Here is a 16266-nt window from a genome sequence, read left to right on the forward strand (position 1 = left end):
TGAAATGTGTGGTGAAGGAGTCTCAGAAGTGTGCACTACAGGACCTTTCCAAAAGAGGGTGTCAAATCTCCATGAAGCCTGGCTACAGTAGCAGTGTGGTTCTAGTTCACCTTCACTACATCTCATTTCAAAGAGCAGGGTGAATAACCCTAAACGAGCTGAGCTAAGGAGAAGTCCTCTAACTCCACACGGCACCCTATTCAATATGTAGTGCACACTACTTTTGACAAGGGCCCATATGGCTCTAGTCAAAAGTAGTGCACTACATAGGGAATAGTGTTCCATTTGGGACTCAAACCAACTTCATTGCTGAGCTGGTGGGATATTAATGACAAATTAAAGCAGAGGAGTTTACAGATGTAGTTCCCTGGCTCTGTTACAGTAACGCCATGCTGCGTTACCTCAGCCCTAACAACCACAGGTGTAGTTCCCTGGCTCTGTTACAGTAACGCCATGCTGCGTTACCTCAGCCCTAACAACCACAGGTGTAGTTCCCTGGCTCTGTTACAGTAACGCCATGCTGCGTTACCTCAGCCCTAACAACCACAGGTGTAGTTCCCTGGCTCTGTTACAGTAACGCCATGCTGCGTTACCTCAGCCCTAACAACCACAGGTGTAGTTCCCTGGCTCTGTTACAGTAACGCCATGCTGCGTTACCTCAGCCCTAACAACCACAGGTGTAGTTCCCTGGCTCTGTTACAGTAACGCCATGCTGCGTTACCTCAGCCCTAACAACCACAGGTGTAGTTCCCTGGCTCTGTTACAGTAACGCCATGCTGCGTTACCTCAGCCCTAACAACCACAGGTGTAGTTCCCTGGCTCTGTTACAGTAACGCCATGCTGCGTTACCTCAGCCCTAACAACCACAGGTGGTTGGAGATTGGGGATAATTGGGGACAGGTTTGACTTAAGGAAACTTTCAGGAACACTTAGAGGGTAATTTCTAAGGGTTGTAGCGCTATAGGTGCGGGAGTGTGTCAGAATATTTTCACAACTGGAATTATGGGAGCAGTAGCTGGCGGTGGGGCGAAAGGGCTGGGTTTTGATGAATAAACCAGGTGTGTGTGTGTGTGTCGAGGGTTGACGCCTCACTGGCTAATCAGAACACGCTCAATGGCTAAATATGTGGTCGCTTCAAGTTGTTTATTTACGTATTGCGTTTTCATCAACTCCAATTCAAGTGTTAGTCCGCTATAGCCTAGTGGGTTAAATAGCCAGCCCCATATTCGTTACATATATATTAAATGTTTGCAGTCCACATTGTTCTCATTGCATTTCTTTCAAATGGAACTACATTGTTAAACATCGGTTATAGCATTCACACTGATACAGGTCAAATACAGTCTGGACATGGACATGTCAAACATAGTCAATAAGCAAGATTACATTCACTAGGCTATTGATAAGGCCTAAAAGTATATCATTCTAATAAAAAATGAAACAACAAGTTGTTTAAAATAGGTTGTCTAAATACAGTTACAGGCACCATGATTCCTCCCCGTGGGCATATTATACAGTCAATGCAACATAGACTATGGAGGGTTTGACACACATCCAAACTTTTCACAGGAGCTGGATACAGATCCAATATAAAGAGAATGCTGTTATACTGCTCCCAAATGTAATGTTTTATAAACATCACGAAACCATCTGCTTCAGAAATAGCAGACAAAATTGCATTGCATTTGAAGCACGTAGGTTTTCTCAACCTAAATCTTTCTAGTAAGTTTGGTTTCTTATCTAATTAAATGGAAAACAATGGAAAATGGAAAACAATCTGTATTTTAAAACAACAACAATATTTCTAAATATGCTAAACAAAAATATAAACGCAACATGCAACAATTTAAAAGGTTTTATTGAGTTACAGCTCATATCAGGAAATCAGTCAAATGAAATAAATAAATTAGGGCCTAATTAATGGATTTCACATGACTGGGACTGTTGGTCACAAATACCTCTAAATAAATGGGCTTCATGATCTCGTCACGTTATCTCTGTGCATTCAAATTGCCAAAACCCATTGTGAGGCCGGTTTGACATAATGCCAAATTCTCTAAAACGACGTTGGAGGCAGTTTATGGCAGAGAAATTAATATTTCATTATCTGGGAACAGCTCTGGTGAACATTCCTGCAGTCAGCATGCGAATTGCATGCTCCCTCAAAATGTGAGACATCTGTGCCATTGTGTTGTGTTGGTGCACCTGTGTAATGACCATGCTGTATAATCAGCTTCCTTATATTCCACACCTGTCAGGTGGATGGATTATCTTGGCAAAGAGAATAGTTCACTAACAGGGATGTAAAGACATTTGCGCACAACATTTGAGCAAAATATGCTTTTTGTGGATATGGAACATTTCTGGATAAGAAACATGGGACCAACACTTTACATGTTGCGTTTATATTTTTGGTCAGTGTAGGATTGGCTCATAAGCCTGAAATCATAAATCACATCTCTCGTATTATGGGCATAAAAGGCAATGTGTGCACACATGGGCCTAAGGGCTCTTCGGGCAGGAGGCATGGATGTTTGTCTTGTCCATTGAAGATGGTTTATTAAACACTACACAGTAACCCTATAATAGACCTAGTTATAACAAACATACAGTAACCCTACAATAGACCTAGTTATAACATACAGTAACCCTACAATAGACCTAGTTATAACATACAGTAACCCTACAATAGACCTAGTTATAACATACAGTAACCCTACAATAGACCTAGTTATAACATACAGTAACCCTACAATAGACCTAGTTATAACATACAGTAACCCTACAATAGACCTAGTTATAACAAACATACAGTAACCCTACAATAGACCTAGTTATAACAAACAGTAACCCTACAATAGACCTAGTTATAACATACAGTAACCCTACAATAGACCTAGTTATAACACAGTAACCCTACAATAGACCTAGTTATAACATACAGTAACCCTACAATAGACCTAGTTATAACATACAGTAACCCTACAATAGACCTAGTTATAACATACAGTAACCCTACAATAGACCTAGTTATAACAAACATACAGTAACCCTACAATAGACCTAGTTATAACAAACAGTAACCCTACAATAGACCTAGTTATAACATACAGTAACCCTACAATAGACCTAGTTATAACATACAGTAACCCTACAATAGACCTAGTTATAACATACAGTAACCCTACAATAGACCTAGTTATAACATACAGTAACCCTACAATAGACCTAGTTATAACATACAGTAACCCTACAATAGACCTAGTTATAACAAACAGTAACCCTACAATAGACCTAGTTATAACATACAGTAACCCTACAATAGACCTAGTTATAACATACAGTAACCCTACAATAGACCTAGTTATAACATACAGTAACCCTACAATAGACCTAGTTATAAAATACAGTAACCCTACAATAGACCTAGTTATAACAAACATACAGTAACCCTACAATAGACCTAGTTATAACAAACATACAGTAACCCTACAATAGACCTAGTTATAACAAACAGTAACCCTACAATAGACCTAGTTATAACATACAGTAACCCTACAATAGACCTAGTTATAACATACAGTAACCCTACAATAGACCTAGTTATAACATACAGTAACCCTACAATAGACCTAGTTATAACACAGTAACCCTACAATAGACCTAGTTATAACATACAGTAACCCTACAATAGACCTAGTTATAACACAGTAACCCTACAATAGACCTAGTTATAACATACAGTAACCCTACAATAGACCTAGTTATAACAAACATACAGTAACCCTACAATAGACCTAGTTATAACATACAGTAACCCTACAATAGACCTAGTTATAACATACAGTAACCCTACAATAGACCTAGTTATAACATACAGTAACCCTACAATAGACCTAGTTATAAAATACAGTAACCCTACAATAGACCTAGTTATAACATACAGTAACCCTACAATAGACCTAGTTATAACATATAGTAACCCTACAATAGACCTAGTTATAACATACAGTAACCCTACAATAGACCTAGTTATAAAATACAGTAACCCTACAATAGACCTAGTTATAACATACAGTAACCCTACAATAGACCTAGTTATAAAATACAGTAACCCTACAATAGACCTCGTTATAACAAACATGTAGCCTATCTAGTTGGTTTTTATTGGCTTCAACATGGAAATATTCGACTACACACGTTGCATTCACATTTCGAAAATGCACCGCATGTTCGAGCCATGGACAATTGGACATTGCCCAAACGTTATAATAATATAAGCCTACCATCACCAATTATATGGCCTGTTACTGACTTTAACACGTGAATGGTAAACAAACAGCCTAGGCTACAAGTGGAGACAGCACCAAGGACAGTGATTGGAATTCATGACATTTTTTTTTTTTATATTTTAAATATTTATTTGTACCTTTTATTTAACTAGGCAAGTCAGTTAAGAACAAATTCTTATTTTCAATAACGGCCTAGGAACAGTGGGTTAACTGCCTGTTCAGGGGCAGAACGACAGTTTTGTACCTTGTCAGCTCGGGTATTTGAACTTGCAACCTTCCGGTTACTAGTCCAACACTATAACCACTAGGCTACCCTGCCGCCCCAAATTGACTGTTTGGTTACAAAATCTAAAGGAAAAACAGTAGTCCCTGTATCATGAATAGTGGGACCCCAGCTAATGGGACCCCAGCTAATGGGACCCCAGCTAGTGGGACCCCAGCTAATGGGACCCCAGCTAATGGGACCCCAGCTAATGGGACCCCAGCTAATGGGACCCCAGCTAGTGGGACCCCAGCTAGTGGGACCCCAGCTAGTGGGACCCCAGCTAGTGGGACCCCAGCTAATGGGACCCCAGCTAGTGGGACCCCAGCTAATGGGACCCCAGCTAATGGGACCCCAGCTAGTGGGACCCCAGCTAATGGGACCCCAGCTAGTGGGACCCCAGCTAGTGGGACCCCAGCTAGTGGGACCCCAGCTAGTGGGACCCCAGCTAATGGGACCCCAGCTAGTGGGACCCCAGCTAATGGGACCCCAGCTAATGGGACCCCAGCTAGTGGGACCCCAGCTAATGGGACCCCAGCTAATGTCATCTAATGAAGCAATTAAACATTTCCAGACACAACACAATTTGCATTTTGATTAAGTTTTGTCAATAATTAATCTTTGCCAGTACTGAGCCATGCTGAAGCTGTGGCATCTCAGCATGACACACACACACACACACACACATACACACACACAGACTTCTACACACTGGCATGCCTGCAGCACTGTCTGTGAATAGGCTGAAAGGCCAGATTGATTCTAATATCTGGACAGTGGCCACATGGCTCTACTACAGGTCACTGCTGAATCTCTCTGCATGAATGCCTGTCTCATGAGAAAATAGCAGAACATATCGCTATCACACCGGGTGAGTGGTGAGTTCACCTTGCCCTCAGACACACACTGAGAGGAGGAAATGGAGAGGAGAAGCAGACCCCTGTCTTACAGCGGTGGCCCCACTCCATCAGTGACAAAGAGCCCCTTAATAGGATAGTGAACTGAAGTCACAGCGTCACTGATGCCAGGTAGGGCCCTCTGAATGGTATCACTATTCCCTGGATGAGCTGGCAGTGCCCAGATGAAGTCTATACAGGACACCAGGAGACTGTATAACAATACGGCTATAACAGATATCATATTCAAATCCCAAATCAAAGTTATTTGTCACATACACATGGTTAGCAGATGTTAATGCAAGTGTAGCGAAATGCTTCTGCTTCTAGTTCCGACAATGCAGTAATAACCAACGAATAATCTAACCTAACAATTTCAAAACAACTACCTTATACACACAGTGTAAAGGACTGAAAGAATATGTATATCAAAATATCTGAATGAGTGATGGTACAGAATGGCATAGGCAAGATGCAGTAGATGGTATCGAGTACAGTATATACAGTACATATGAGATGAGTAATATAGGGTATGTAAACATATAAAAGTGGCATTGTTTAGAGTGGCTAGTGATACATGTATTACATCAAGATGGCAAGATGCAGTAGATGGTATAGAGTACAGTATATACATATGAGATGAGTAATGTAGGGTGTGTAAACATTATTTGAAGTGGCATTGTTTAAAGTGGCTAGTGATACATTTTTACATCAATTTTTACATTATTAAAGTGGCTAGAGTTGAGTCAGTATGTTGGCAGCAGCCACTCAATGTTAGTGTTGGCTGTTTAACAGTCTGATGGCCTTGAGATAGAAGTTATTTTTCAGTCTCTCTTTCCCTGCTTTGATGCACCTGTACTGACCTCGCCTTCTGGATGATAACGGGGTGAACAGGCAGTGGCTAGGGTGGTTGTTGTCCTTGATGATCTTTATGGCCTTCCCGTGACATCGGGTGGTGTAGGTGTCCTGGAGGGCAGGTAGTTTGCCCCCGGGGATGCGTTGTGCAGACCTCACTACCCTCTGTAAAGCCTTACGGTTGTGGGCGGAGCAGTTGCCGTACCAGGCGGTGATACAGTCCGACAGGATGCTCTCGATTGTGCATCTGTAAAAGTTTGTGAGTGCTTTTGGTGGAAAGCCAAATTTCTTCAGCCTCCTAAGGTTGAAGAGGCGCTGCTGCGCCTTCTTCACCACGCTGTCTGTGTGGGTGGACCAATTCAGTTTGTCCGCGATGTGTATGCCGAGGAACTTAAAACTTACTACCCTCTCCACTACTGTCCCGTCGATGTGGATAGGGGGGTGCTCCCTCTGCTGTTTCCTGAAGTCCACGATCATCTCCTTTGTTTTGTTGACGTTGAGTGTGAGGTTATTTTCCTGACACCACACTCCGAGGGTCCTCACCTCCTCCCTGTAGGCCGCCTCGTAGTTGTTGGTAATCAAGCCTACCACTTTAGTGTCTTCTGCAAACTTGATGATTGAGTTGGAGGCGTGTGTGCAGTGTGGTTGCGATTGCGTCGTCTGTGGACCTATTGGGGCGGTAAGCAAATTGGAGTGGGTCTAGGGTGTCAGGTAGGGTGGAGGTTATATGGACCTTGACTAGTCTCTCAAAGCACATCATGATGACGAAAGTGAGTGCTACGGGGCAGTAGTTGTTTAGCTCAGTTACCTTAGCTTTCTTAGGAACAGGAACAATGGTGGCCCTCTTGAAGCATGTGGGAACAGCAGACTAGGATAAGGATTGATTGAATATGTCCGTAAACACACCAGCCAGCTGGTCTGCGCATGCTCTGAGGACGCGGCTGGGGATGCAGTCTGGGCCTGCAGTCTTGCGAGGGTTAACACATTTAAATGTTTTACTCACGTCGGCTGCAGTGAAGGAGAGTCCACAGGTTTTGGTAGCGGGACATGTGTCAGTGGCACTGTATTGTCCTCAAAGCGAGCAAAGAAGTTGCTTAGTCTGTCTGGGAGCAAGACATCCTGGTCCGCGACGAGGCTGGTTTTCTTTTTGTAATCCGTGATTGACTGTAGACCCTGCCACATACCTCTCGTGTCTGAGCTGTTGTATTGAGACTATACTCTATACTGACACTTAACTTGTTTGATTGCCTTGTGGAGTGAATAGCTACACTGTTTGTATTCGGTCATGTTTCCGGTCACCTTGCCCTGATTAAAAGCAGTGGTTCGCGCTTTCAATTTTGCGCGAATGCTGCCATCAATCCACGGTTTCTGGTTGGGGAATGTTTTAATAAACGCTGTGGGTACAACATCACCGATGCACTTGCTAATAAACTCGCTCACCGAATCAGCGTATTCGTCAATGTTGTTGTTTGACGTAATGCGGAACATATCCCAGTCCACATGAACGAAGCAATCTTGAAGCGTGGAATCAGATTGGTCGGACCAGCGTTGAACAGACCTGAGCACGGGAGCTTCCTGTTTTAGTTTCTGTCTATAGGCTGGAAGCAACAAAATGGAGTCGTGGTCAGCTTTTCCAAAAGGAGAGCGGGGGAGGGCCTTATATGCGTCGCAGAAGTTAGAATAACAATGATCCAGGGTTTTACCAGCCCTGGTTGCACAATCGATATGCTGATAGAATTTAGGGAGTCTTGTTTTCAGATTAGCCTTGTTAAAATCCCCAGCTACAATGAATGCTGCCTCAGGATATGTGGTTTCCAGTTTACATAGAGTCAAATGAAGTTCATTTCATGGCCATTGATGTGTCTGCTTGGGGGGGAATATATGCAGCTGTGATTTTAATTGAAGAGAATTCTCTTGGTAGATAATGCGGTCAGCATGATTGTGAGGAATTCTAAGTCAGGTGAACAGAAGGACTTGAGTTCCAGTATGTTGTTATGATCACACCACGTTTCGTTAATCATAAGGCACACCCACCCGCCCTTCTTCTTACCAGAAAGATGCTTGTTTCTGTCGGCGCGGCTGGCTGTACCGAATCCGATAGCATATCTCGAGTGAACCATGTTTCCGTGAAGCAAAGAACGTTACAGTCTCTTATGTCTCTCTGGAATGCTACCCTTGCTCGGATTTCATCTATCTTGTTGTCAAGAGACTGCACAATGGCGAGTAGTATGCTCGGGAGCGGTGTGCCTGTCTCCGAAGCATGACCAGAAGACCGCTTCGTCTGCCCCTTTTACGGCGTAGTTGTTTTGGTTCGCCGGCTGGGATCCGATCTATTGTCCTGGGTGGTGGGCAAAACAGAGGATCCGCTTCGATCTATTGTCCTGGGTGGTGGACCAAACAGAGGATCCGCTTCGATCTATTGTCCTGGGTGGTGGACCAAACAGAGGATCTGCTTCGATCTATTGTCCTGGGTGGTGGACCAAACAGAGGATCCGCTTCGATCTATTGTCCTGGGTGGTGGACCAAACAGAGGATCCGCTTCGATCTATTGTCCTGGGTGGTGGACCAAACAGAGGATCCGCTTCGATCTATTGTCCTGGGTGGTGGACCAAACAGAGGATCCGCTTCGATCTATTGTCCTGGGTGGTGGGCAAAACAGAGGATCCGCTTCGATCTATTGTCCTGGGTGGTGGGCAAAACAGAGGATCCGCTTAGGGAAAGTGTTATTCCTGGTCGTAATGTTGGTGAGTTGACGTTGCTCTTATATCCAATAGTTCCTCCCGACTGTCTGTAATAAAACCTAGGATTACCTGGGGTAACAATGTAAGAAATAACATGTAAAAAAAACTAAATACTGCATAGTTTCCTAGGAACGCAAAGCGAGGCGGCCATCTCTGTCGGCGCCGGAAGTTTAAGTGGTCAAGTTCTCCAAGCTGCTCCTCCTCCAGCTGTTGCTCCTCTACCACTTACACAAGAGACAGATCACAGGCTTGGAGGCTGGAGCAGAGCATGTAAGACACAGTCCAATGAATCCTATGTCTAGTTTCCTTAAATATACTGTAGATAGGTTCCAGTGGGCCACGCAGTACATAATATAACAGGACAAAAGCCCATTGTTATTGAATTATTTGCTTTGAATATACTGATGTCCCAGAAATAGACTGGGCTGACCTTTCAGCCTGGCAGTAGTCATGTTGTCTTTTATCCTGGAGCATCAGGTAATTGTTTTGTTGTGCTAGCATCAATGATCGAAGATGAAACACACAACATTCAAGTCTCAGCCCACACACAGACACAGAAGCAACAATGGCAAATAAATTGCCCATTTAGTGTCTGTGTACTTTAATGTTAATCTATAGCAGACCAAGGCTGTTGAGGCAAAAATGATGAAAGCTGTGAAAAGATGTGTCACGCCCTGACCGTAGAGATCCTTTTATTCTTTATTCTTGTTTGGTCAGGGTGTGACTCGGGTGTAAAAGTCTATTCTTTCTGGTTCTTTGTTTTTGGCCGGGTATGATTCTCAATCAGTGACAGCTGTCTATCGCTGTCTCTGATTGGGAATCATACTTACCTTTTCTCATTTGTGGGTTGTTGTCTTTGTTAGTGGCATGTATAGCCTTATAGAGCTTCACATTCATTTTATTGTTTATAGTTTTGTTGGTGACATTTAAAATAAAAGAATGTACGCTTACCACTTTGCACCTTGGTCCGGTCATTTCCTTGATGACGATCGTGACAGAACAACCCACCACAAACGGACCAAGCGGCGTGGCCGGGAGGAGCAGACAGAGTGGACATGGGAGGACATTCTGGAAGGAAGGGGATCCTGGACGTGGGAGGAGATCCTGGCTGGAAAGGATTGCCTGCCGTGGAAGCAGGTGGAAGCAGCGAGGAAGGCGGAAGCAGCTAGTAAAGGGGCCCAGCGTTACACAGGGTCACGGCTGGCAAGGAAGACCGGGAGGCCACTCCAAAACATTTTTTTTTGGAGGGGCACACGGGGAGGTTGGCGGAGATAACTCCCCGTGCTCGCGGTAGGGAGTGTGGTACTGGTCAGGCACTGTGTTATGCCTGACCAGTACCACTGCGCTATGTTCCAGCTCCTCGCATTGGCCGGGCTAGAGTGGGCATCCAGCCAGGACGGATGGTGCCGGCTCAGCACTCCTGGCCTCCAGTGCGTCTCTTCGGCCCTGTGCCGGCTCAGCGCTACTGGCCTCCAGTGCGTCTCTTCGGCCCTGTGCCGGCTCTGCGCACTGTGTCTCTGGTGCGTCTGCACACCCCAGTGCGTCCTGTGCTAGCTCCCCGCATTTGCCGGGCGAAAGTAACCAGTAACCAGGCCTCCAGTGATGATCCATGGCCCGAAGCCTCCAGTGATGATCCATGGCATGAAGCCTCCAGTGATGATCCATGGCATGAAGCCTCCAGTGATGATCCATGGCATGAAGCCTCCAGTGATGATCCATGGCACGAAGCCTCCAGTGATGATCCATGGCACGAAGCCTCCAGTGATGATCCATGGCCCGGAGCCTGCCGTGAGGATCCATGGCACGAAGCCTCCAGCGACGGTCTCCAGTCCTGAGCCTCCAGCGACGGTCCCCAGTACGGGGCCTCCAGCGACGGTCCCCAGTCCGGGGCCTGCAGCGACGGTCCCCAGTCCGGAGCCTGCGACGAGGGTCCCCAGTCCGGGGCCTGCGACGAGGGTCCCCAGTCCGGGGCCTGCGACGAGGGTCCCCAGTCCGGGGCCTGCTACGAGGGTCCCCAGTCCGGGGCATGCAACGAGGGTCCCCAGTCCGGGGCCTGCAACGAGGGTCCCCAGTCCGGGGCCTGCAACGAGGGTCCCCAGTCCGGGGCCTGCAACGAGGGTCCCCAGTCCGGGGCCTGCGGCGACGGTCCCCTGTCCGGAGCCTGCGGCGACGGTCCCCTGTCCGGAGCCTCCAGCGACGGTCTCCAGTCCTGAGCCTCCAGCGACAGACTCCAGTCCTGAGCCTCCAGCGACAGACTCCAGTCCTGAGCCTCCAGCGACGGTCCCCAGTACGGGGCCTCCAGCGACGGTCCCCAGTCCGGGGCCTGCAGCGACGGTCCCCAGTCCGGAGCCTGCGACGAGGGTCCCCAGTCCGGGGCCTGCGACGAGGGTCCCCAGTCCGGGGCCTGCGACGAGGGTCCCCAGTCCGGGGCCTGCGACGAGGGTCCCCAGTCCGGGGCCTGCGACGAGGGTCCCCAGTCCGGGGCCTGCGACGAGGGTCCCCAGTCCGGGGCCTGCGACGAGGGTCCCCAGTCCGGGGCCTGCGACGAGGGTCCCCAGTCCGGGGCCTGCGACGAGGGTCCCCAGTCCGGGGCCTGCGACGAGGGTCCCCAGTCCGGGGCCTGCGACGAGGGTCCCCAGTCCGGGGCCTGCGACGAGGGTCCCCAGTCCGGGGCCTACAACAAAGGTCCCCAGTCCAGGGCCTGCAACGAGGGTCCCCAGTCCGGGGCATGCAACGAGGGTCCCCAGTCCGGGGCCTGCGGCGAGGGTCCCCAGTCCGGGGTCGGCGACGAGGGTCCCCACACCAGAGGTGCCACCAAAGTGGGGGGAGCCAGAGGTGGAGCACCTTGGTCCAGTCATTTCCTTGACGACGATCGTGACAAGATGTGTGAAGCTGATGGTAAAAGTGTGTGCATAAGTGTGTGTGTGTGTGTGTGTGTGCATGCGTGCCTGTGTGTGCGCACACGTCCTTATCGCTTTGTCTCTGACTGAGATACAATTATAAAATGTTTGAACTAAAGATGATTCAATATTTATTAGAATTTCCTCATAAAGCGATTGAACGTACTACAAATTGCTTCTTTCTACAATACACACAGTAATCCCAAATCTGCCCCAAATGGGACCCTATTCTCTATATAGCGCACTTCTTTTATCCAGAGCCCTGGTCAAAAGTAGTGCACTATATAGGGAATAGGGTGCCATTTCGGACATAGCCATAGAATCAACAGTGTGGGGCTAATATTGACACTTCCTACTGAACTGTCCTTTATCTTCCATTCATAAGTCATGCTGGTTTCCTCACCCTCAGTTTGACAGGCGTCCTCCTGCGAAGCCACTTCTCCCGTGGGCTGGATGGAGAGAAGGCGGCTGAGTCCTTGCTGTCAGCTTCCTGGGCCTTCACACTGTCGCATCGTATGAGCTACATGAACACACACACACAAGCACGCACGCACACAGTCCATTAATCCACCGCCGGCTTAGTCCACTCAGTATGACGGCACTTCTCAAACAGAATCCCTAGTCTACATTTAGGCACCGGATGCACATTTATCAGTGGAGTGTCACACGACCTACAGACAAAACAATTATATGGAATACTCATCCTCTGGTGCTCAAACACACTTTAGAGAGAATAAAACTAGGACTGTCATTATCTTGAGGTGTGCACAGTCACAGATGCTAACTGGAGCTCATTTGTCAAGAGGAAGATTGAGGTGTATTAACAGGATAGCTAGAGGATGATCCGCTATGGAGTGGACTCATCTCAGAAGTTGAGAAGAAAAACCTGTCTATCTTTAGCCTAATCAATGTGTAGCCAGGCTAATGAAACAGCAGGGCTAATGATGTGTTTCCAAAGAGGAGAGGAGAAGAAAGGACAGGTCGCAGTGAGAGAAGGAGCTCTACTCCATGACTGTATTAACGAGATCCCAGTTTAAGATTCAACCTCTTATTAAGGTCCGTATCCATTTCCATGATAGGATATCGATTAGAGCTGAAACCCACTGATCCAAGATAACAATCAGTCAGTTTATTATCTTCACGGCAGAGATAGATAATACTTCTTATTTCCTGTGTACTCTCTGATTTCCCTCACGTCACTCTCCCACACAAAAGACTGAGGTACCGCAGCAGCAGCCAACACCATGGGTGCACTTTCCAAATAGCACCTTATTCCCTATATCGAGCACTATTTTTAGCCAGAGCCCTATGGATCCTGGTCAAAGGTAGTGCACTGTATAGGGAATAGGTTGCAATTTGAGAAACAACCCCTTACTCTATTGGATGCTGCTCTGGTCTCTTCTCCTTAAAGTAGGTGGACACCCCTTCAAATTAGTGGAGTCAGCTATTTCAGCCACACCGGTTGCTGACAGGTGTATAAAATCGAGCACACAACCATGCAATCACCATAAAATAATATCTGACCTTTCCCACCTGGACAAAAGGAACACTTATGTGAGAATGCTGTTCATTGACTACAACTCAGCGTTGAATACCATAGTGCCCACAATTCCCCCCCAAGAGACTGAAAAGATTTGACATGGGTCCCAAGATCCTCAAAATGTTCTACAGCTGCACCATTGAGAGCATCCTGACCGGTTGCATCACCACCAGGTATGGCAACTGCTCGGCATCCGACCGTAAGTGCTACAGAGGATAGTGCGTACGGCCCAGTACATCTCTGGGGCCAAGCTTCCTGCCATCCAGGACCTATATACTAGGAGGTGTCAGAGGAAGGCTAAAAAAATCATCAAAGACTCCAGTCACCTAAGTCATAGACTGTTCTCTCTGCTACTGCACGGCAAGCGGTACCGGAGAGCCAAGTCTAGGTCCAAAAGGCTCCTTAACAGCTTCTACCCCCAAGCCATAAGACTGAACAATTAATCAAATGGCCAACCCCCCCTCCCATGTTTTTACACTGCTGTTACTCACTGTTTATGCATAGTCACTTTACCCCTACCTACATGTCACTGTTTAGGCATAGTAATTTTACCCCTACCTACATGCACAAATTACCTCAGCTAACCTGTACCCCTGCACATTGACTTGGTATCAATGTTTCTTTTTATTAAATGTTTTACTTAAGTTTATTTAGTAAACATTTTCTTAACTCTATTTCTTGAACTGCATTGTTGGTTAAGTGTGTAAGTAAGTAAGCATGTTGCAAATAACATTTGATTTGATTTGATAGTAGAATGGCCTTCCTGAAGAGCTCAGTGGCTTTCAAAGTGGCACCATCATAGGATTTTCCAACAAGTCAGTTCGTCAATTTTCTGCCCTGCTAGAGCTGCTCCGGTCAATTGTAAGTATGGCTCAGCTGTGAATTGGTAGGCCACACAAGCTCACTGAATGGGACCGCCAATTGCTGAAGCTCGTAGCACGTTAAAATTGTCTGTCCTTGTTCGCAACACTCACTACCGAGTTCCAAACTGCCTCTGGAAGCAACGTCAGCACAAGAACTGTTCGATCAGGAGCTTCATGAAATGGGTTTCCATGACAAGCATTGGCTGGAGTGGTTTAATGCTCGCCGCCATTGTCTCTGGAGCAGTGGAAATGTGTTCTCTGGAGTGATGAATCACGCTTCACCACCTGGCAGTCCGACGGACGAATCTGGGTTTAGCAGATGCCAGGAGAACGCTACCAGCCCCAATGCATAGTGCCAACTGTAAAGTTTGGTGGATGAATAATGGTCTGGGGATGTTTTTCAAGCCCCTTAGTTCCAGTGAAGGGAAATCTTAATGCTACAGCATACAATGACATTTTATATGATTCTGTGCTTCCAAATTTGTGGCAACAGTTTGGGGAAGGCCCTTTCCTGTTGCATTATGATGTCGGCCCCGTGCACAAAGCGAGGTCCATACAGAAATGGTTTGTCGAGATCGGTGTGGAAGAACTTGGCTGGCTTGCACAGAGCTCTGACCTCAACTCCATCCAAAGCCTTTGGGATGAATTGGAACGCCAACTACGAGTCAGGCCTAATCGCCCAACATTATTGGGCGAATGGACGACCTCACTAATGCTCTTGTGGCTGAATGGGAAGCAAGTCTCCGCAGCAATGTTCCAACATCTAGTGGAAAGCCTTCGCAGAAGAGTGGAGGCTGTTATATTAGCAAACAGAGGACCAACTCCATATTAATGCCCATGATTTTGGAGTGAGATTCTCGACGAGCAGGTGTCCACATACTTTTAGCCATGTAGTGTATCTCATTGCTCTCTAATGACAATGTTAAAAGGCTGTCACTGGTCAGAATGGGTTTCAACTGGACACGACACGCCGGCTGGTTTTATTCACTCTGCGGGTGTCTGAAGATATCACGAGCAGATCCACACACACCTCCGACATACACATAATACACACACACACCCTCACACACATGTATGCATGCAGGGACGCACAGCCACAATCCACAGCACAAATAATGACTGTTGGTATACAGTATCTGAATTCTAGGCTCAATAGTCACGAGAACCACAAACGCACACATATACATATGGAGGGGTGGGTGTTACCTGTCGGAGCAGAAACGCAGCTACATCAGTGGACTCCCAGTAGGAGGCATGGAAGAGATGAGGCAGTGCCACGGTGGGGAAGGAGGTCAACACGTCTGGACAGTACAGAGCATAGTCCAACCTCTTAGAGCCCCACCAGCTACTGGAAACTGAGGCACATACGCATGCGCACAGACACACACATGAACGCACACACACACACAGAGAGAGAGAGAAAAACACACAGAAGGGAGAGAATGAACACAGGAATATCAAGATAATAAGGGTTTCTTGGAGTTATTTGAAGTGATTTGTGGATACTAATGGTATTATTCATCTGGTCTTTTAGGCACCACAGTATTAGCAATAGAAGTAGGTTAATCTGGAGAGGCACAGTTGGATCTCCTGAGTCTGGCTATAGGTGCCCACCATAGATAATTGATTAAATAATGTATAGAGCGTAGCCCCAATGTGCCCTTTACCTCTGATCGCTAATGAGCATTCTCCACCCCTCTCTCTCTCTCTATGCTTCTTTCTCTTTCTCTCTCTCTGCTTCTTTCTCTCTCTCTGCTTCTTTCTCTCTCTCTGCTTCTCTCTCTCTCTCTGCTTCTTTCTCTCTCTCTGCTTCTTTCTCTCTCTCTCTGCTTCTTTCTCTCTCTATGCTTCTTTCTCTCTCTCTCTGCTTCTTTCTCTCTCTATGCTTCTTTCTCTCTCTCTCTCTGCTTCTTTCTC

General features: G+C 46.6%; 1 protein-coding gene across 2 annotated transcripts in view; it reads right to left on the minus strand.

The window, feature by feature from the left end:
* pitpnm3 (PITPNM family member 3) overlaps positions 1 to 16266 on the minus strand; it is a 137237-nt gene that overhangs the window by 12452 nt on the left and 108519 nt on the right. For both annotated transcript variants that reach the window (XM_031796225.1, XM_031796224.1), the window contains 2 exons: positions 15556 to 15704; positions 12350 to 12466 (listed from right to left, as the gene is read on the minus strand). In XM_031796225.1, coding sequence (XP_031652085.1) covers positions 12350 to 12466; positions 15556 to 15704 — 266 coding nt within the window. The remainder of the gene's footprint in view (positions 1 to 12349; positions 12467 to 15555; positions 15705 to 16266) is intronic.

The sequence above is a fragment of the Oncorhynchus kisutch genome, linkage group LG18 (genome assembly GCF_002021735.2).
Source record: "Oncorhynchus kisutch isolate 150728-3 linkage group LG18, Okis_V2, whole genome shotgun sequence".
In the NCBI taxonomy this organism is placed as follows: domain Eukaryota; kingdom Metazoa; phylum Chordata; class Actinopteri; order Salmoniformes; family Salmonidae; genus Oncorhynchus; species Oncorhynchus kisutch.